Source organism: Pseudocercospora fijiensis, assembly GCF_000340215.1.
Source record: "Pseudocercospora fijiensis CIRAD86 unplaced genomic scaffold MYCFIscaffold_1, whole genome shotgun sequence".
NCBI lineage: Eukaryota > Fungi > Ascomycota > Dothideomycetes > Mycosphaerellales > Mycosphaerellaceae > Pseudocercospora > Pseudocercospora fijiensis.
This window is the reverse complement of record NW_006921532.1, coordinates 4,955,348-4,976,476: the sequence shown is the minus strand read 5'-3', so window position 1 is coordinate 4,976,476 and position 21,129 is coordinate 4,955,348. Positions and strand designations below refer to the sequence as shown.

General features: G+C 41.3%; 1 protein-coding gene across 1 annotated transcript; it reads left to right on the top strand.

The window, feature by feature from the left end:
• Window positions 1-14: 14 nt before the first annotated feature.
• Window positions 15-20,701, top strand: MYCFIDRAFT_169986 (uncharacterized protein; the record flags this gene model as incomplete). Its single annotated transcript, XM_007923243.1, has 16 exons — window positions 15-49; window positions 112-124; window positions 155-225; window positions 254-308; window positions 342-432; window positions 3,940-3,972; window positions 4,012-4,026; window positions 4,066-4,086; window positions 4,126-4,347; window positions 4,376-4,411; window positions 4,445-4,603; window positions 4,641-4,694; window positions 4,738-4,766; window positions 10,778-10,940; window positions 10,983-10,988; window positions 20,691-20,701. The coding sequence occupies 16 exons, from the start codon at window positions 15-17 to the stop codon at window positions 20,699-20,701; spliced, it is 1,014 nt and encodes a 337-aa protein (XP_007921434.1).
• Window positions 20,702-21,129: the final 428 nt, after the last annotated feature.

Here is a 21,129-nt window from a genome sequence, read left to right as displayed (position 1 = left end):
ATAGCAAATCGTATATGGAGCGGCGAAGAGCAAAGGTGCTTGAAGAGACGTGTCTTTCGTAACTTACGCATCCGAGAGTCGTTCCGATTATAAGGGAAACTCACATATTAGGCCAGCGGCGTCGGTGAATAATGGCTCGATGGAAGGCTTGTAGGGCTCTGAGTTCGCTGGCTCAGAAGGAATCCAGGTTTGGGCACACATGGCGCTCGGCAGCACTCCTGCTGGGTCAACGTCTCGACGGATCGTGTTTGAGACAAACGCAAGAAGGCGGCGGCACTGCGCATGTCGCTAGAGGTGATGCTACGGGAGTCATGCAGCCACCATCCAAATTCTAACCCTAGCAGTACCGTCTTGGGCCAGATCCACTGAAAGCAGCGGCACTAAAGCATCATATTACCAGACCTGGCCATAGAAGATTACGAGCTAGGACGGGTCAGCATTTAACGAGACACTAGAGACCTTTAGTAGGAGGTGTCGCTGTCCACCTCCGACAACAACTTCTAACTAATAGTTTACTACCTGTATCTACTATATCTACTATACTATATATAGCTAATCGATTGTAATGCCGTAGGTCGTAATGCAATGAGTCTATTACTAAAGGAGGTAGATATAGAAGCGGTATAGTAGCCTTAGCGATAGTAACTACCTTCCCCTATAATATTAAACCTTCTATCGATCGCTCTATAGTATACTAAATAACACCTTCGGAGGCTCTATACTACTAGTAGTATGTCTATTATAATATATTACAAGCTCTTAATAATAGTTAAGGTCGTACGAATAATGTAGATAGTGTGTAATAGTATAGAAGGTAACGTTATTAGATAGAAAATTCGAGTAGAAATCGGGCTTTATAAGGGACTCGGAGGGATAGTAATAAGGCGGCTAGAGGACTCGAAGGCAGGTAGTAGATCGCTCGTCTTCCTATCCTATTAATTTGTTAGCGAATCGAGATTATTATAGCCTTCCGTAATACCTTCGTAGGTCGCTATCTCCCCTCCCCCTACCTACTACCTAGAGTTATCGATATAGCGACTAGATCTAGTAAATACGCCTCTCTATTATTATCTATGCCGCTACTAACTACTCTAGCAAGTCAATTACAGCTATCTCTATTACCTAGACCTTCGCTATTAATTAAGACCGTAGAAACACTATCTTAGAAGGGCAGTAGTAATATAGCTTACCTATTAAAGCTAGGCAAGCTATCGGCTCGAATAGAGTTAGTTATCTTCTAGCAAATAAATAATATAAAGTATGCCTATAAGAAGGGCAATATTACTAACTTCTATCGGCTTGTTAGAGGTCGTATGAATGCGTAGGCTCGTACTAATAGTAAGAAGGAGTTTAGTAGTAATTCTAGCTTCTGATAGAGCTACAACGTTAAGTTAGTTAAGAGGGTAAAGGAATAGGCCGCTAAAGAGCGCTCTACTAGTATAGCGCCTAGTAACGATAACCTCTCGTAAGCGAAGGACTTCTTTATTAAACACGCTATATATATAAACCCTTAGCTCTTCGATAAGGTAGCGATAAAGGAATAGAAGGAGGCGGCTCGGCGTAAGGAGATCGTTGTCCGCGATAGTCTAATAGACAGGTTAGGCTCGAAGCGACGTCGATTGAATAGTAGCGGCTCTTCTTAGGCGACCTCTACTAAGCCGGAAGAATCTACGCCTTCTATACCATCGACGACTTAGCGGATGCGACTACGCCGCCGTAAGCGTAACAATAACGCCTCGATTAATAGAGCGTTCTCGAAACTAAACGAATTGCTAAAACCGCACTTCGAGAAGATTAAGGAGGGCCTAACTGCCCTTAATTAGCACTATATTCGAGGCCTAACTAATAGTTAGAAGAACGAATTATAGCACCTTAATACTACTATTATAAGTGCTATTATCTCTCTCTTAACTAGCAACTTACTAATATTAGCTAGACGGTAATAGGTATATATCCGAATTGCACTTAAGTGCTATTATAGGTTATCTACCGTAGGAAGAGCAAGATACTAATACTAGAGCTATTCGAGCGCTTACCGAAACTAGGCTTCTTATAGCAGATAGGGTAGTTAGATCGCTACGATTAGGATTAGAATATAGACGATATTAAGGTCCCCGAGGACTTTTTCGACTCGGAGGAGTAGGTAGTAGTTATTATAGTATAGAGTTTGTTTTATAGGATTAGTTAAAGCAAATCCCTACTTATTTGTTAGCAATATTGCTCTTTAGTATCGATTTAGCGAACTAGTTGCTCCTGCCGTTGCCTTGTTGTTCTCTTAATCGCGAGATTATCGCTAGAAATTTAGGAAATAGGAGGAGGGATAGGGTTAGTAGTATATAACTATTACTTAGTAATAGGTTAACAACATCGCCGAGATATTACGAGAATCGCGTACAGACGCTCTAGTTACCTATTTTCGCTGCTTTCTAGATATACACTAATAGCTCGAAATATACTCGCTCCTATAGTACGAGTGCTAAGAATACCGTTAGAATTGTAAAGCTATACTTTAACTTCTCGACATTATCGTCGTTCTTCTATTACTATTACTATCGCTACCCTCGTCTTCTATCGCCGGCGACGTATACCTATCTCCTTTATCGCCCTTATTACCTCGCTCTAGTTATAGCGGTCGCTATCCTAGCGGTAGAACCGTCTTAACTAAGGCTCTAATCTCGTTACTAATTTAAGCATTAGTCGCCCTCGAATAGAGGTATTCTTCTAATAATAGTAGATCTATACGACCTATAGATACCTAATTACTATAATAGCAGGTATAGCAGTTAGTAAGAAGAACGCACGCTCGATAGATAGATCTAATAGCCTATAAGTCCGCCTTCTGCTTAACTAAGTTAATCCGCTACAGATTAGATATCTGTCCGAATACATACTCTATAGCAACCCTTAACGCCGACATCTCTTAGTCTATCTGCCTCTATAGCGGCGTACGAGGCTAACTATTCTAACCTTTAAAAGCAGATATAATACTATCCGCTACTACGTACGCCGAGTCTCTATAAATAAACACCTTGTCGTCTAATCCGTACCTATCGAATAACGCATACCAAATCCACTAAATGTTAGATTTATATACTATCTAAGAATCTTCGAAAGAGCTAGGTTTAGGACTATACAGCGACGACAATAGACCGTTAGGAGTAATAATAGCCTAGAATTTAATGCTATATACTCTCTTATATCCGCTATAGTATAGCTTTTAGTCGTACTTAGGCCTATAGTAAGGACGAAGGGTACTATTAATAAATCCATATACTTTAGCAAGACTAATGTCCGGTTCTAGTGCCTCTATATACCTCCGCAAATACTAAGGAGTTAACCGACGAGTATTAAATAATAATCTGTCGCTAAAGAAGTCGTCTAAGTGCTTAAGAACAGTATTAAATATAATACTAATCTAGGTCGGCCCTCTACTAAACTCGTACGCTAGCGACTGCTAAGTAGCACTACTTGCGAGTTGCTATAGAAGTACTAGTAACGCCTCTTCCTTAGTAGGTTCTATACGGTATAAATACTTAATCTAGTCTAATTTAAGCAACCTTACGAGCCTATATAGATCCTGCTTTTAGAAGCGAAATCTACGCTTACACTAATCGTTAGTTAGGTCCTATAACCTCGTCCTTTTAAGCCGGTTATAATCGTTAGAATATAGGCTCTTTATTTAATCGCCTTCGTACGCCTCGTCGGCCTTATTATCTACGATAATATCGACTACTAACTCGAGATAGGCGCTAGCCGCTTGTCCGACAACTACCTAATAGTCTAGCAATAACTGTCTTACTTAAGCGTCTATTAAGCCTACGGTTATAGCGATAATACTACTAGCTAAGGTCTATATTAAAGAGCTAGGTTACATTACTATAGATACGATAACTAAGCAGCCAAGAGGTAGCAAAAGGAGGTTGCTAAACCACTCGGAAGAGCCGTCTCAAATAGGCCTAGTTACCAACCCTGGTGAACACTACTAAATTCTGACACTCGAGATTGCTAAAGGTCTCTACTCATTGGGTCAGCAGCGCGCCCACAACAACGAGAGCTTGGTTTGAGGCACCGAACAATTTGGAACGCGTGCAGCTTGGCTTGGCTTGGCTTGGCATGTTGATTGAGTTGATACGAGTGTGACCGTGACCGTGACCGCGACCGTGACCGTGACCGTGACCGCGACCGCGACCGTGACCGTGTATCCCGCCGGCACCTGGGAGGCTCCCGACACCACCTGCGCCTCCGTGAAGTCATTGCCGTGTCTTCACACTGCAACGACCCGTTCTCCGAAGCCACTGCCACTGCCATCCCGCGGAAAGGAGGCCGAGACAACAACATTACTAGTAGGTGAGAGCGGGCATGTCTCACCAATGAGTCACCATTATTATGCTTCCGAAATCTTGGTCTTTGAGTCAATAGAACTGACCGGGCACTCTCCCCGAAGAGAATATCCCAGTCTGCGAGCATCTGGACATGTCCTCAGCAATGCTTGTCGCTAGACGGATAATGCGACGAGACCTTCCGAACGTTCATGCGATCCCCATGAATCAACAGCTTGGAGAGAAGCTCTTCGCACGCATCGAGATCACGCATCATTACGCCGGTCGAAGCTGCATTCTAGCGTGTTGAGAGCACTCAAGTCTATTCTAAAGCCAGAAATCTAAAATCCTGTCAAGGAAACCGTTCCTGGTGGCGTCAAGCTAGTCTTACGCTCCCGGCGAAACGGCAAAACTGCAGGGGTCGACAAACCTCATTCGGTCGCGCGCGTGCGACTATTAATAATACACAATATAGTGCGACTATTATTAACTCGCAAGGCATAACTCGCAGGCACCAAATATATAGATATTGCTATATAGACCTTAAAGACCTTACTATCGCTTTAGGTTAGTAGATCTTAGATATCTACCTTTCTAAATACTATCTCTAGCTCCGCCTCTTCTATATACTCGTTATAGGTAGGCAGATTGCTATTTAAACTGTCGCTTATAGCGTCGTAGACTGCACCTTATAATAGTACTATCGTATTAGTAATAGCGGCTACTTCTTCTTCGTCTATTTGTCTATTCTATTCTAGTATAAACGTATTACCTTTTAAGGGAGTTGTCCGCTTCCGCTTCTTACTCTATAGCTCCTACTCTCTATATAGGACTCGATAGTTAAAGTAGATAAAGATTAGCTAGTTAAGTCGCTCTATTATTAGACGAGAATAAAGCCTCGTTTATATTAGCTTAAAAGCTAAGAAGGTCCGCTTAGTAGTAACTATATTAGTAGTAGTCTAACAAAGCCGCAAGGTATAGGCTACTAGTAATAGTAAGGTAGCGGCCTTATAGCTCTAGAATAGCTTTATATTGCTATAGCGTATCTAGTAGTCGTTAGAGGCAATAAAGCTACCTCTTCTATAGATATAGTCGTAGAAATTAGTCTTAATTAATAGTAGGTTATCTATATTAGAGGTTGTTAACTATAAGGCGTTAAGAATAAGAGCCTATTTAGTTAGTAACGGTTTAATTCCTTTATTAACCGTATATTAGGGCTAAAGAGGCTATACGTAATTAGTATATAACTAGGCTAAGTAAAGCTAGGGTCTTAGTGCCTTAGGCAGGGCTTGGCGCTTAGTAATAGGCTAACTTGCCTGCCTTCCTCCCTCTCCTCTTAGATCTCTATCGAATACTACCTATACCTACTACTACCCTATCTACCTACTAATATACCCTTCTTATATAGTATTCGATCTACCCTTTAAGGGTAGCAGCTACGTTACGAAAACTTTTTTTCTAATCGCGTCGATCCTATCGATCCTATCGATCCTAAGCGATCCTAAGCGATCCTAAGCGATCCTAAGCGATCCTAAGCGATCCTAAGCGATCCTAAGCGATCCTAAGCGACCGAGTTGCGACCTAACTTATACCCGGATCGCTTAGGATCGATAGGATCGATAGGATCGACGCGATCGATAGGATCGATATAGTAAATTTTTATATATATAGGATCGCTCTAGGTCGCTCGTAGTCGTAGTCGTTAGTAGTGTTTATACTATTCGTATAGTACTATATTAATACTTATCGACTCGTCGACTCGGTCGTATTAGTCGACTCGGTCTAAACTAGAATATACTAGTAGTACTATAGTTTTAAGTATATTACTATTATATTAACCGTCGTTACTATATATCGCTACATCCTGTCTTATATGTTCTCTATAAACTATAAAATTATTCTTCGCCGCCTTAGTATTATTGTCCTCTATATTTCGGAGATACGATTTCTATATACTCTATACGGCACGTTGCCTTTTTATTACTCGCTCGTAAGCCTTTATAGCTCGCATTTCCTTATCCTTCTATTCCTCGTCGTAAATTGTGTTATACGTCTCGAAATCAACTATACTATTAATATAGCGAGTCCTATATAGGGCGCCTTCGTCTATAGGTACGGTATATAATATATAATAGACTAGTAGTAGGCTATATACCCGTCGCCCTTTAAGTCTACTATAGTACGGTAAAAGACGCTATAGCCGGATTGTCGTTAGACTATACGCATCCTTATACTCGCTCTTATCGTTAACATAGTCGTAAAGCTTAATAAAAACGCCTATAACGGGCCTCCGTTTCGTCCTAAGCCCCTTCCTATATTTAATTCCTATTTCTATGTTAATCGAGATTACGTACTTTAGTTAAGCTAGTAGGCGACCGCCGAATCGAACCGCTAATTTATTAGGTGTTTCTATACAATTAACGTTGTATTCCTATACCTATATAAAATTATAACGTCTATTGCCGTAGAGCCCCTCCTAGTTTAGTATATATCTCGCGAAGTCGGCTGCTACTACGTTAGGATGTTCTATATCCTTACCCGTAGGCTTCTAGTATCGGATTCTACCGTAGAAGCAGATCTCTATATCTAGGACATATATATAGTTCGTTATAATATCGTTAGGGTCGGCTGCGGTGCTTAATGCGCTATTCTTATCGTAGGCACCCTATTGCCGTACGAATACTGCAATCGCTTGTTAGAAGTCGCGACCTAAGTTCTCTTCTATTATAGCTATAGCCTCCCTTATCGTAATCTACTTAACCGATTTCTTTCTGTCCCTCTGTTTCTCGGGCTAGTATCCTAGGATGTCCTCTACTAGCCGTACTATAGTTAGCATTATTAGCTATTGCGTATACTCCTTAATAGTGCGAGCATTTATAGGGATTGCTATATATTCTTTGTCGTCTTCGGCCTATATATTTAATCTATTAGTATCGCTATCTAGTATACTTTCTTCCTAGCTAGGCTTCTTGTTTATTAGCCGAAATGCAAGCTTTAGTAGTTTATAGTGTTTGTACTCGAAATAGCTAGTATTTAAGTCTAGAAGATTGCCGAACGTCTTAATATAGCTCGGGGTATATGTTATACCGTAGAATTTCGGTATATTAAAGTGCCCTTCTATTTGTGTTATTATTAGCTCGTTAGCTTCGTCGTCCTCGTCTATTGTAACCGCATCGTCGTTATTTAGGTCGTTCGTTCTTCGCGTAGTAGCCTTCGCCTCCCGCTAGGCCCTCTTCTATACCTTTGTTACCCTATATAGGCGAAATACATTCTTCTATTCGTTTATCCGGTATAATGCTATCCTAAGATACTTAACTGTTTCGTCGTTATAGCATCTATATATCGCTAGAACGGTAAAGTCTACTAGTATACGTAGAAATCTTATCGCCTGCGGTTAATAGATCTCTTCGAGTAGTAGTATAAATACAACTAATAAGACTCGTAGGACGCTTTGCTACTCTTAGCCTATCTACTAAGTAACTGCTAAGTAGTGGCAGAACTTGCGAAGATTAGTATATATAGGCATATACGCGAACCGTCTGTCTAGTATTATGTCGATAATCCCTTATACTACTATTTTCCCTAGCTTTCTTGTTTTAGTAGATAGGCCCCTATTCGGGGTCGAGTCGGCAACTAGTCGGTATCTCCTCGTTTTTATATAGCTTATCTTGTCTACTAGTAGGTCCGTAGTCTATTAGATTGCGTATATTAGCACTCCTTTTAGTAGCTAGTATAGTGTGTCTACTACTAAAGACCGGTATATGTCGACGTGTTTCTAGCGCTATATAAAGCAATCGATGTCGTAGACGTTCTACGGATCCTTCGCTATATATTCGCCTTTGCGTTGCCTTAGATGTCGCTGCTTCGTAGATTCGTATAACCGCTATTTTACTATAATATCGAGGTGCTCTCGTTCTATCGGGTATACTAGGCAACTTAGGTAATGCATGTTTGTCTTAACTCCGGTAATTGCAACTTGCTCTTTATAGTCTACTAACATTACTGCTAAGATTAGAAAGCACCTGCGCGTCGCGCTATCTACGTATATAATGTCCTAGCCCTCGCCGTCGGCCGCTTTTATAGCGGAGCGAAATATATATACTATCGATATATAATATATACTGTTTTTAGTAAAACTATCGCTATCCTTAACGACCGGTAGTAGTCCTAGTAAGATCGTACCGGGTCTATTGTTCGCGTTGCGTGCTCGTACGTATAGGTTTCCGATAGTAAGGTATATAGGGTATGCTATTAAGTTACCTTAGTAGTTAGTTATCTGCGTTTTATCGGTTAATACGATTAGAGGTACGATCGTTGCGCCGTCTATATCTATCTTGCTCTAGGTATCTTACTACTAGTCTGCTAACGCTATATTAGAGTAGATTCGCCGTAGTAGGTCGTTAGTCGTCTACGCTCGATATAGCTTATATACTAGATTATTCCTAAAGCTACTATAACCTATTAAGAACATTACTGCTTTCTTAACGGATCGGTATCGTAGCACTAGCTCCGTACTACCGCAACCCGTTCGACTTATCGGAAGGTATAGCTTTCGAACCTTTATTTAACCTAATACCCTCGATAGTAGTATACCGCCGGCTCGCAGTTTCGACGTTATAGCCTTTATGCTTTTCCAGCTTAGTAGATCGTATAGTAGTACTAGCCTCTCGTCTTCGAAAAGCCTTGCAATTACATATCCGGATATTCTCTCTCTCTTTAAGAATTACGTAAAGCTTATGTCGAATAGTAACTTAAATGTTCCGTACTCGCCCGAAGTATCTTGTGTTCGTATTTTAACGCTGCTTATAGATTAGGCGCTTGTATTCACTCTACTATACCAAACTGTAATTATGCTATACCTAGCTATAGGCTTGCTAGCGGTACGGCTAGTGTATTCGGTAAATACATCGATATTATCCGCGGTATAGTAGCCTTTTAGTGTTAGCCGTAATCTTATTAACTTCTAGCTTCCTAGCGTTATTATCGTTCCGGCGGTAGTTGCCTATACGCTTTCTATTTCGTCTTCGTCCGCTAGGCTATCCTATATATCGAATTCCGGTAATTTAAGATATCTATCCTATTTAATGCTATCTATACTTCCCTTATCTTCCTATAGCACTAGTACTGTTAGCGTTAATGTCGTTACTAGAACAGCTTCTATTATGCCTTCTTTATTTACGTCTTGCTATATACCTTCTAGTGTCGATCTATCGTCGGCTTGTTCGGCGCTCTAGTTACTACCTTAGATCGTATATAAGTTAAGTCGGGCTCGCTTCGCGGCATTATTTGTAGTAGAATCGTGCTCGGCAAATTCTTTTAGTACGACGCGTTTCTCGCACTTGTTTCTATATTGCTTATAGCCGTAGGAGCTTTTAAGTAGCCGGTTGCATAACCTGCATTCGATATAGTAAGACATTACTATATATATAGTTAGCTTTCGATAATAGGCGCTAGTACTATAGCTACTATAGGGTTGCCGTATGTCGACGTATACGAAGTTACTAAGGCTCTACTACTACGAAGTTAGGTATAAGTCGGGGTCCGACTCGATATCGATTCGTAGCCCGCGGATTCGGCAAAATCTCGGATTTATCCCGTTCGATTATACTAACTTAATGTCACTCTACTAGCGCCTCTTGCGATAATATTTAAATACTAATTTGTATACCGACTCGCCGTCCGACTCGGCTACTAGTTAGAACTAATCAGAAAATTAATACTAAATATAAACGACTGTACTACACTTCGACTAGACTTCTACGTTACTTCTAACGCCCTAAGGCCTATATATTATACCGTAAAATGCGTTATATATGTTCAATTCTATATACGTGTAGGAGTAGCATTGCTCCGGTTTAATACTGCCCTGTAGCATTATTAATTACGTTAAATTCGCCCGGTACTACTAAGGCTTGCTCTAGTTATGTTATAGCTAGGTTGTATTCCTAAGCAAAGTAAACGAATAGCGCTCGAGTAACTGCTAGTAAGTATTGCTTAGCCGACTTAGTAACGACGTCGTTTAAGGCGGCATCTAATAAGCAGTTTATATTAAATCTAAGGCCTCTAAGACTCGTAGCAGTTACGACTATCCTGTCGGTGCGCCTATTAGATAGAAGTATAAAGCCTTATCCTGTCGACTCTATTTGATTTTTATATATACGCTATTATAGATACGCTATTATATATACGCTATTATATAGACCTATACGCCGACTTATTAATATTAACCTATATCTCAACCTCTAGCGCAGCTAAGTATCGGGTCTTGCGTCGCTCTAGGGATAGTGCGCTAGTTATCCGCTCCCTAGCTAATAGCACTATTCTATTAGCTAGAGCCTGCGGCTCTAACCCGCTTTAGGGTTCTAGGTGTTAAGGTCGGCTAGGTATATTTCCGATCGGGGTCGAATTGCCCTTATACTAGACTGTATCTTCGACGTAGCGAGTCCAGGCTGTTGAAGCAATTCTTCCCTACGATCAAGGGTTTGGCGCAGAATCAAGGCTCGATGCAGAACTTACCTGATGGACATACCTTGGTGAGCTGGGGTCTCATTGCTGAATTCTCTGAATTCGATCAGCAGGGAAAGACTGTCTTGGATGTTGCTTTTGCGGAGACGACGACTCGTGCATATCGGGTTCGGAAATTCGATTGGATTGGAAGACCAGATGAGAGTGAAATTGCTCTATATCTTTATGCGAGGACTAACAGTAGTAGTGTCTATTTCTCCTATACGATCTAGTTCTAGCTAATACTAAGCTCGCCGACTATATTATGTTTCCGGACGGCAGTATATTAGACTAGGACGCTAGTAAGGATCGTACTATTGCTTTAGTCCGCGGCGTAGATAAGTAGTATATCGATAGTGTCTAGAGAAGTACGTTTTACTATAACTCGAATATTTAGCTACTGCTAACTCTAAGTAGCACGATAAACGTTTGCTACGGTCGGCTTAAGGCAGTATTATATGCTATCGCAGGATAGCGTGCGAGCACTGCTAGTCTAGTATAGACATATGCATTATTTATATATAGGGTTGCTAAGTTCGGGGTCGATTAATAATTTAGGGGCGGATTAATACTACGACTCGGTATCTTAGAGTTAGCCTGCACTTTTCGGTAATACTATTAATATATCAAACTTATATCCTACTATATTACGATGCTATTTTCTAGTATTACTGTCTTCGTGTTAGACGCTCGGTTAGCGCTAGACTAACCTATATCCTATATGCTAGCGGCAACTACGCCTTCGCGGATTGTCGAATTACCTAGAAGTAACTTGAAACATTCCGGTATATATAGCGACTAATTTGATTATAGATACGTATGCCTATGCATTTTATCGCGATAGGCCTTAATATAGATTAATGCAGTACCGAAGAGTTTAGCTACTACTAGTTGAAATTATTGTCCTAGCTACTATCCTAGCATTCTACTACTACTACTACTACTACCGACTCGCTATAGATGGCCTACTTAGTCTCGATTCGTATAAGTTCCGTACTACTTAACTTTCCGACATCTAGTTTCCTTATCCGATCTAGCCTCCCGGCTACTAGATCTATATCCTATTGCTACTATTACTACTACCGACTTACTATAGATGCCCTACTCGGCCTAGAGTCGCATAAGTTCCGCACTGCTTTACTTCCCGCTATCTAGTTTCCTTGTCTTATCTAGTCTCCCGGCTACTAGATCTATATCCTATTGCTACTATTACTACTACCGACTCGCGGCGGATAGCCTACTCGGCCTAGAGTCGTACGAGTTCCGCACTACTTTACTTCCCGCTATCTAGTTTCCTTGTCCTATCTAGCCTCTCGGCTACTAGATCTATATCCTATTGCTACTGTTACTACTACCGACTCGCGGCGGATAGCCTAATTAGTCTCGACTCGTACGAGTTCCGCACTACTTTAGGTTCCGCTATATAGTTTCTTGTCTTTTATAGTATCTCGTTGTAATTCTCGGTAGAAGTACTATAGGATTTTCGTCGCCGTCGTAGTTATGCCGTAGTTAACGAAGGTCGAGGCTAATAACGCCGCAGGCTCGGATCTAGCACCGGTATATTAAAAGGGCATACAAGGCTGCAATTATTATTAAGCAGCTAACCTCTTCGTTATAGGTAGAGCTATTTGCCTTCGCCTATAACGAAGGGATTAGCTGCTTAATAATAATTGTAGCCTTATACGCCCTTTTAATATGCCGGTGCTAGATCCGAGCCTACGGCGTTATTAGCCTTATATCGAGTCCGGGCGCTAGATTGCTAAGGTGCATATCTAGTATAGGTAAACACGGCCTTAGTCGTATAGCTAAAGATGTAGTAGTAGTAGTATATAAATTGCTAAAGTTTATTCTCCTAATATTGAATTCTTCTTCTTCTTCTTCTTTATCCTCTAGACGAGACTACTCTTGTCTAGCGTTAAAGACTAAAGAATTACTGCTATAACTCTTAGCTAGGACGCTAAACAAATAGGCACGGCTACGCTCGCAAAGAAGGTCTACGTAGTATGCTAGTAGGTAGATAGACACAGCCTTTGTCGTACGGCTAAAGAAGTAGCAGAGGTAGTGTATAAATTGCTAAAGTTTATCCGCCTTAAACTTGATTTCGTCCTTAGTAACTACGTAGTAAGCGGGTCGTGCTGTGCCTTAAAGTCCTAAATGTGCCTATAGCCCGACCCTATATAGATCTTGTCGGCGATACTATAGTCGACGACTGTACCTACGAGTAGGTTCTAATAGTTATTATATATATCCTGCCTACGAGTCGGGTAGAAACGAGTGTAGTAACGCTTACTAACGATAATTACGGTTATCTTCGGATACTTCTCTTTGCTACCGTAGAGCTTTGTAAAGGCCTTTTTAGGACTACCTAGGTTACTATATAGTATACTACCTCGATTGCTCTTACGGTTAGTAACTAGAACCAACTACTTATCAAATTTTCTAGGTCTAGTAAACTTAACGCTCTGCAAGTTCTAGCAGTCCTTCTATAGTATACTAGGTTTCGAATTCGAATTATAGCCTACGCGAGGAGTATCTAGGATGCGGCCGGGCACTATAATTATACTAGTACCTACCGAGAAGCTAAATAGCTTTACGGGAGTTAACTAATAATTACCGGTAGGATCGGCAAGACGGAAGAGCCGCGGACTATTCCTAAGCCTAGCACTAGGAGTTCCGGTAATAGATATAGCATCGAGGTTTAGAAATATAGCTGCGAATTTGAGCATCTTAGAAGTCTAGTCGCCTCTAAGCAGGCGTCGATAAGGCTTATTAGTACGGATTGTATACAGCTCGGCAGGTAGGTATTAGGGATTAGCGCGTATACTAACGTTAAGTACCGGACGATCTAGGTATCTAAGGGTAATTCCGTAGTATTAACGGAAGTAATTATTTATAGTAATCTATCGCGTTATAGCATTCGGGATACTGCAGTCGGCAAGGCGGAATCTAACCTAGTTAGTATTACTAAAACGCTAAACCTAGATCTTGTCGGTAGCCTTCGCGAAGCCGATAATAGGCCTAACCTTAACTCTAAACGGCTTTTGCTCCGACGTATGCAACCTAGCGTAATACCGTTAGGTTAGATAATAAGGGACCGTTTGTTCGGCTAGAGGGCTAAAGGCGGCAAGAGCATCGCGGGAGGACAACCGAGTCGCCTTACTTACTCTTAGAGTATCCTATAACTATACCTTTATTATTCTTGCTATACATTGCTCCTTATTGTCTAACCTAACGGCATTACGCTAGGTTATATACGTCGGAGCAATGTATAGCAAGAATAATAAAGGTATAGTTATAGGATACTCTAAGAGTAAGTAAGGCGACTCGGTTGTCCTCCCGCGATGCTCTTGCCGCCTTTAACCTAGCTATAATCTAGCTCCGTAGTATAATAGCGGCGCCGCGTAGTAGATAGGGTTTAGGTTCTTGTTCTACTAGAGGCCCGCAATAGCCGTAGCCGTAGTTCGTGTCTCGAGCTTAACTTTACCTACGCCTTTGCCCTAGCTATAATCTTGCTCCGTAGTATAATAGCGGCGCCGCGTAGTAGATAGGGTTTGGCTTCTTATTCTACTAGAGGCCCGCGATAGCCGTAGCCGTAGCGTCCTCCTCGCGATGCTCCTTGTCGCCGGCTATAGTCTAGCTCCGTACGCATAATAGTAGCGCTATATAGTAAATAGTATCGTAGCGCCGAGTGTAGTTCTAGCTAGCGCGCTAGTTGCTAATCGCTCTAGCTACGGTTGCGGGGTTGTTTAACCGATCGCCTATACTACGTAACCTAGTCGACTATATTCGATTTCCTAGCCTAGGGTCTATACTGTATATGTTCTACTTAACACTAGAACGATAGGGAACTTCGATAATATAGATAAGGTAAAGGACAGTTAAGAATCGTAGTACGCGGTTAAGTCGTTAGCACTTAATCGAGTCGACAAACGTAGTAGCTAGTTAGCCTTTCCTAACGTAGAGAACCCGGTTAGATAGATTAAACGAAGCATTCGAATCTCGGGCAGGGCAGCGCTATATATCCGCAAGAATAGACCGCCGCTATTTATACGATAGAAGACGAATAAAGAACTGCAAGACGAGGTAGAGCGGTTAGTACTAGAGTTAGAGCAATTGCGTAAAAAGGTTGCGTTTCTATTACGAAAACAATAGGTATATAATAACATTATGCTCGATGCGCAAAGAAGGTAGTAACGGAATATAGGGAAACATACTATACGGATATATAGTAAGAGGGGATAGGAAGGGTAGGGCGGTAGGTTAGGTAGCTTCCTAATACGTCGGTTTGCCGATTAGTAACCTAAGCCGGACTAAGTCGGATAGCTAGTCGGTTATCGAGTCGCATCGCTAATTTAAAGGGTAGAGCGGTAGTCTAGGTCGCTTCCTAATATATAGGCTTACCGACTCGTACCCTAAGTCGGTTATCGAGTCGCATCGCTAATTTGTACCTATAGTAGTAGTTATTAACATTAGGCGCGGATAAACACAACGTTAGGCTTGCTTTGCTTATATTAACATTTTATAGCGTATCTGCTATGTCGACGTCGACTCTATATACTACTTCCCTCGCTCGCAATACTAGCGCCGACGTACGCTATAGCTATATCCTATTATACTTTACCCTTTTTCCTCTTTTTTTCCTTCTCGAAGCCGAGCGATTGTTATATATCCTAAGCTCGTACCTGTCTGCTTGTAACCTATACTACCTATATAATTATAACCGATACTATTACAAATCGGTACGACTCTGTAAAATCTGCCCTCTAAACGCCGGCCGCGCGAGATACTCTTCTACCTATTTAAATATTAGCCTCTAGAGTCTAGTAATTGTCGATAATAATAACGGTATCCGCAGGGGGGAGGTTTATACTAGTTATAATCTAGCTTGTATATGCTACTATAAGCCACTTCTCGTCGCTATATCTATTTACCTTGTTCCTCGTAGATACGAACTCTTTAATAAGGTCGGCCCTAGTAGTATCGGTCTAGCTACTCTAAGTATCGATAAGGATTCTATATACTATATTGCTAGTGCTTAGGATGTTATCGTAATACTCGGAGTCTTTTTTCTGTATAGCTAGCTACTAAAGATACTATAAAAATGTTAGTCTTATATGCTTAGTAGATAGGGGGGGGGGGGCAGATAGATACGTACTAAGTCTAAAACGAAGACATTCTACGGCTTAAAGCTAGCTAGCACAATCTTACTTCTATGCCCGTGCTAGCGCTACTTACTACGCTTAATTCGGATAATGTACCGTAGCGATACTATAACCGGCTCGTTATATAGTATTAGTATATAGTCCTAGAGGTAGGGATCCGATAGACCGTAGTCGCGTATCCTAGGAAGCATGTTTTTAATGTCCTATAGTATAAAAGTACTAAGTTCCTTAATTAAGTCCGTATCGCCCCCCCGTAGTACGAGAAGTAGCGATAGAAACATAGTAAAGACCCGTATTATCTTAGACATGTATATGAATTTGGTATCTTCCGCTACCTTCTATTCTTCGACCTACTCGCTTAGTACTAGATCTTCTATAGATTTAAATTGTAAGCTAATATTAAAATAGGAATATAGTAGATAATCGACAGCCGGTACGCGCGGAGCATTAGGTATAGGTTGCTATATTAGCGTCTTCTTAAGGCGAACTATTTTCGTTAGTAACTAAGGGCGAAACTTGTCTAGCGCCCGAGTATCTTTATCTGTAATACTTAGTTCTGTTCGACCTACTATCGCGTTAGAGTATTCGGATTGTAAGTACTTAGAAACCTAATTGCTAATATGCCTAGCCGAGTTAGAGATATTACTATTGTCGCTAAACTAGAAGTTACGTTCTATATCGCGCGTCTCTTTAGTCGATAGCGATTAGTCGACGAAATTAAACTGTACTATAGAAGGCGACTAAACAGGGCAGAGGTACCCCTTTATATCGTAGGCATTAACGTATCTCTATACCGAGGCAGTTGCGATAATAGCTAAATTAGATAGTTTGCTAAAGGGGGTACTACTTAGGCCGAGAACGAAAGGATAGCCTATAAGACTAGCGACGGCAGTCCACTCTTTAGCGCTATATATCTTAGTAATATAAAACTCGTCGACGATAATAGTCGCAGCTAGTATACGAAGTAGCGGCGGTTTCGAATTAGATTTCTCCGACTGTGTCTAGGACTTCTATTTCTTAGCTCGTTCGTACGTTATAAAATCTAGTACGTTAGATATTATAGTCGAGGTAGTAAGGACGATCTATTTATAGTACTATAAATAAGGGGGTACTTCTATATCCTCGTATTCAAGCAATAAGCGCACTAGGACGCCTTTTTTAAACTACTACTTATCTATAACCTTTGTACCGAATACCTGTTCTAGTTCTAGCCGAGTCGGGAGCGCTATATAATCGAGATAAAGAACGTCCTCGATATATACGACCTAGTTGTAGTTCTACGGACTAGCTCTATTGCGTCTCTTATCTTTCGTTAGCTTACTAGAGTCTTTTATAAGATATACGAATATAGCTCCGGGTAGTATAAAGTTGTCGATCTTATATATCTAGTTTTCGGCTAGCTACTTCGGAACACAGACAACGTAAACGCTAGGGCGGATAACCGGCTTTGTACCGCTAGCTAATACCTACAGATCGAACGCAATTTTCTTATTTAGCCGAAGTCCTAGGTTAACCGACGAATTAGATAGCCGAAAGGGATAGGCGTTAGTAGTTAATAGCCCGTTATTACTCTATACCCTCTACTATATCGAGGTTATAGCGACGTACCCTAACGTATATACCGTCTTGCCTATACCTACGTCTATACCGCCGATATAGAAGTCCGCGCTAGCAACGGAAGCTAGAAGCGTCTAGGTAATTATATAGAATTAGTAAGACTTTAACGGACGAGTCGATCTCTAATTAGGCGGAATAACGCCTATACGCAGCGAAGTCTAAGAGGGATCGAGTAGTCTAAAATCGCATATTAACTTGAAGTTCTTAGCGTCGAGATAGGAGTATACGTTACTAGACAACTGCTTCTCGACGTTGGTTTCTATATCTAAATCTATCGACTAGCTAGGTATCGCCGACGAGATCTAATCGACAAAATCTACTAACGTCTAGATCGGTAGAGGGTCGGCTTAGACTTCTACTTGCGTGCCCGGTAGTCGTACGGCGAGTTTAGGCTTATTCGGATCTAGTAGCGATACGATCTAACTCGGTAACGACTCGATCTATTTCTAGCGAATTCGATCTCGCTTCGAGTCGATTACATCTCCGGCCTTCTTGCTATTAGCATTGTCGGCTTTGCTCGGATTAATTTTTCTATTATCCTTAGCATTATTACTAGCATTTGTCTACGCCGGAGGTTGTGCTAGGGATAGTACTAGTCTATTTGAAGCGTGCTATATCTTAGGTAGAGCAGAAGCAATATAGGTCTTTACCGTATACTCTGTCGTATCGGGCTATATAGAACGGACGGCTATTCGAACCGAATCGTCGAGGGCGACTAGAAGTAAAGCAGTATTCCTATTATAACCGTTGTCGCGGAGCACCTCCTTAACTGCCTTATCGATAGCCTACTAAATCGCTATTATATCCGCGGCGACGTCGGCTATAGCTTTTCGCGCGGCTGCCTGCCGAGCTGCCTCCTACTCTTTATATATCCTCTAGAATCTATCCGCGATAAGCTATTTATAGCGCTCGCGATCGGTGCGATCCTTACGAGCGAGTCGGTCGTCCTTAGCTTGCTTAATAGCCGATTTCGTAGGCGACTACGGACCCTAACCGATATTGATTTCGGTAGGATTACTAGCTATAGAAGCACCGTACTAAGCTAGGTCGATAGTTCTAGAAGCCTTAAGTAGGGACGGTCGACGATATATAGAAGGTATCCTAGTATAGTCCGTTATATTTTTGCCGACGAGGAAATCGAGTCTAGTAGAAATCCTAGTATCTAAGCTATTGTATATCTCTATAGCTAGGGAGTGGAATATCGGATTAGTCTTGCATTTAGAAAGACCTTTAGGGCCGCGAGCTAGATCGATTACTACGAAGAATTCGTACTTCTACTATTCGGGCGATAGTAATAACTCTCGTACGAGCTAGAGCTGTAACAAATCCTTTACACTAATATTATTAGAAGTCTTCGATTATAGGACAGACTAATTTAGGCTAAACACGTCGTAGTCTGCCGTTAAAGGTAACCGCTAGTCGATAATACCAAACTATAACGTAATCTTAGCCCGGTCCGGCTTAATAGGGCGTAGCGCGTCGGACATTACTAGATTAGTATCCTTACTACCGTACGAATCTCCTAGCGTTATTCTCTTAAATACCCGACCGGCTCTACTAGTCTTACTAGTAGAGGCAGAACTTGCTCTACGCTTAGGTATAGAGGGCGTAGTTTATCGGGATCTATTAGTCTCGCTCTCGGATACGTCTTCCTCTTTAGTATTATTACCGGCCGGTAGGGTAAACTTGTCCCTTATAACCTTCTATATAAGGCGGCATACTAAGTAGACTGCAGACCTCTAAATTTTATTATTCGGACTATTTGCATTGTCCTATAGAAGCATTCCCCTAACGTACTACTTCGGAGCCTATTTAGGATCTTTAAAGTACTATTCGGGCATTAATAGCGTACGTCTAGGTTTAGTAGGATAGTTAAGGTTGCTAGTAATAGCGTACACTATAGCTTTCTCCTCCTTATAATGCCCCTTAACGGGCTAGCGACTCTACTTCCCCTTTAACTAGTTAAATAAAAAATGTTTCTCTAGATACGGAAGGAGCCTTTTTATTACTAACGTAAGAAGAGGCTTGTCGATGCTATACAGGTTTAGTATAACATATTTAGGGACGTCTTTGCCGCTATTTAAGGCTTTAATTAGTAGCTCGTTGTCCTTTAGCTAGTCCTCGACATTCGTAGAGACTACTATCTCGGCAAAGGTAGTAGGCGACGAGTTTGTAACTAGTATATAGCATTAGTATATAATAGGTCATACTAATTAGTAATACTTATATAACAGAGGTTAGGGACTATAGATCGACAACGACGTACACTATCCGAGAGTAGCAGATAAACTAATAGAGTTAGTAAAATTCGCTATACGTTAGAGTCGGCGGAGGTAAGAATAGGAGCGGAGAGCTGCTTATACCCGCCGACCCTAACGCGAGCCGTTAGAGTTACGTTATGTAACGAGTGTCTATATATACTAGCTTAATACTAGTCGAGCACGACGGCTAAGTTATATAGTGCGGCCTATATACGAGTTAGAATAGGGCATTAGCGAAGGAAATAATATACTATACGTACGATAGGGAGGGTAAGGGGGTATATATACATAGAATAGATATATTAGTACGAGTTAATAGTAAATGTTAAAGAAGGTAGTAATAAGGAAAGGTAACGACCTTAAATGCCTGCCTCGTAACTAGGTCGGTTAGCGAGTCGGGCCTAACTAGCTAATAAATCGACGAAGTAAGGCATCTAGCGCTTAAGCATATAATAGTTTAGTTACGCAACTAGTAACCGAAGTAATAAGGCTATAGATAATCGTTGTAGTATAAACCCCTATACGATAGACGGTTCTAGATACAGGACTAACAAGTCGTAGTAAATATAGTACTACGTAATAAGTAATCGAAAGTTAGTAATGTAAATATAAGCCTATCTATAGCAGAGTTGCGACTGCGATCGCCGGCGCGAGACGCGAGTGCTTATAAGCTACGCAATGCAGCTAAATTAACCGATCTATATCCTTATAGTAACTAACAATTATTATACGATAGCGAGTAGACTAGACCCGCTATAGTACGAGGGTATAGGCTAGTAAGGCGGTTAGTCTTAGGACCCGAGAGTAGGGCATGCAGATAGTTCGAGCTAACGATTAAGATAGCATGTTTTCTATAGATGCTACTAACTCTATCGGCGGCGAAAAGGCATATGTTTAGCTATAACGAGTAGCAAACAAAGGCATAAAACGATCGAAATATTCTATAGATCGTATACTAGAGTAGTAGTCTAAGTAGGAGGCCGAATAAACGACCGTATATGAATCCGCGGCAACATAATACACTAGGCGTAAGGTTAAGAAGCGAGATAATAGATAACGTAATTTGCCGAACCTGCTACCGAAGTTAGTAATAGAGGATATAGAAGTTGCCTAGTAGGCTTAGTACCCGATTCGATACCGAATTAGGGCCCGAGTCGGCATTAGCAAACCCCGCGACTAGAGTAGTTCTAGTTTCTACTGCTAACTAACGTCGACTTTCTACTACGCTATACATACAACTACCGCCTTCGAGAATGCTACGTACTT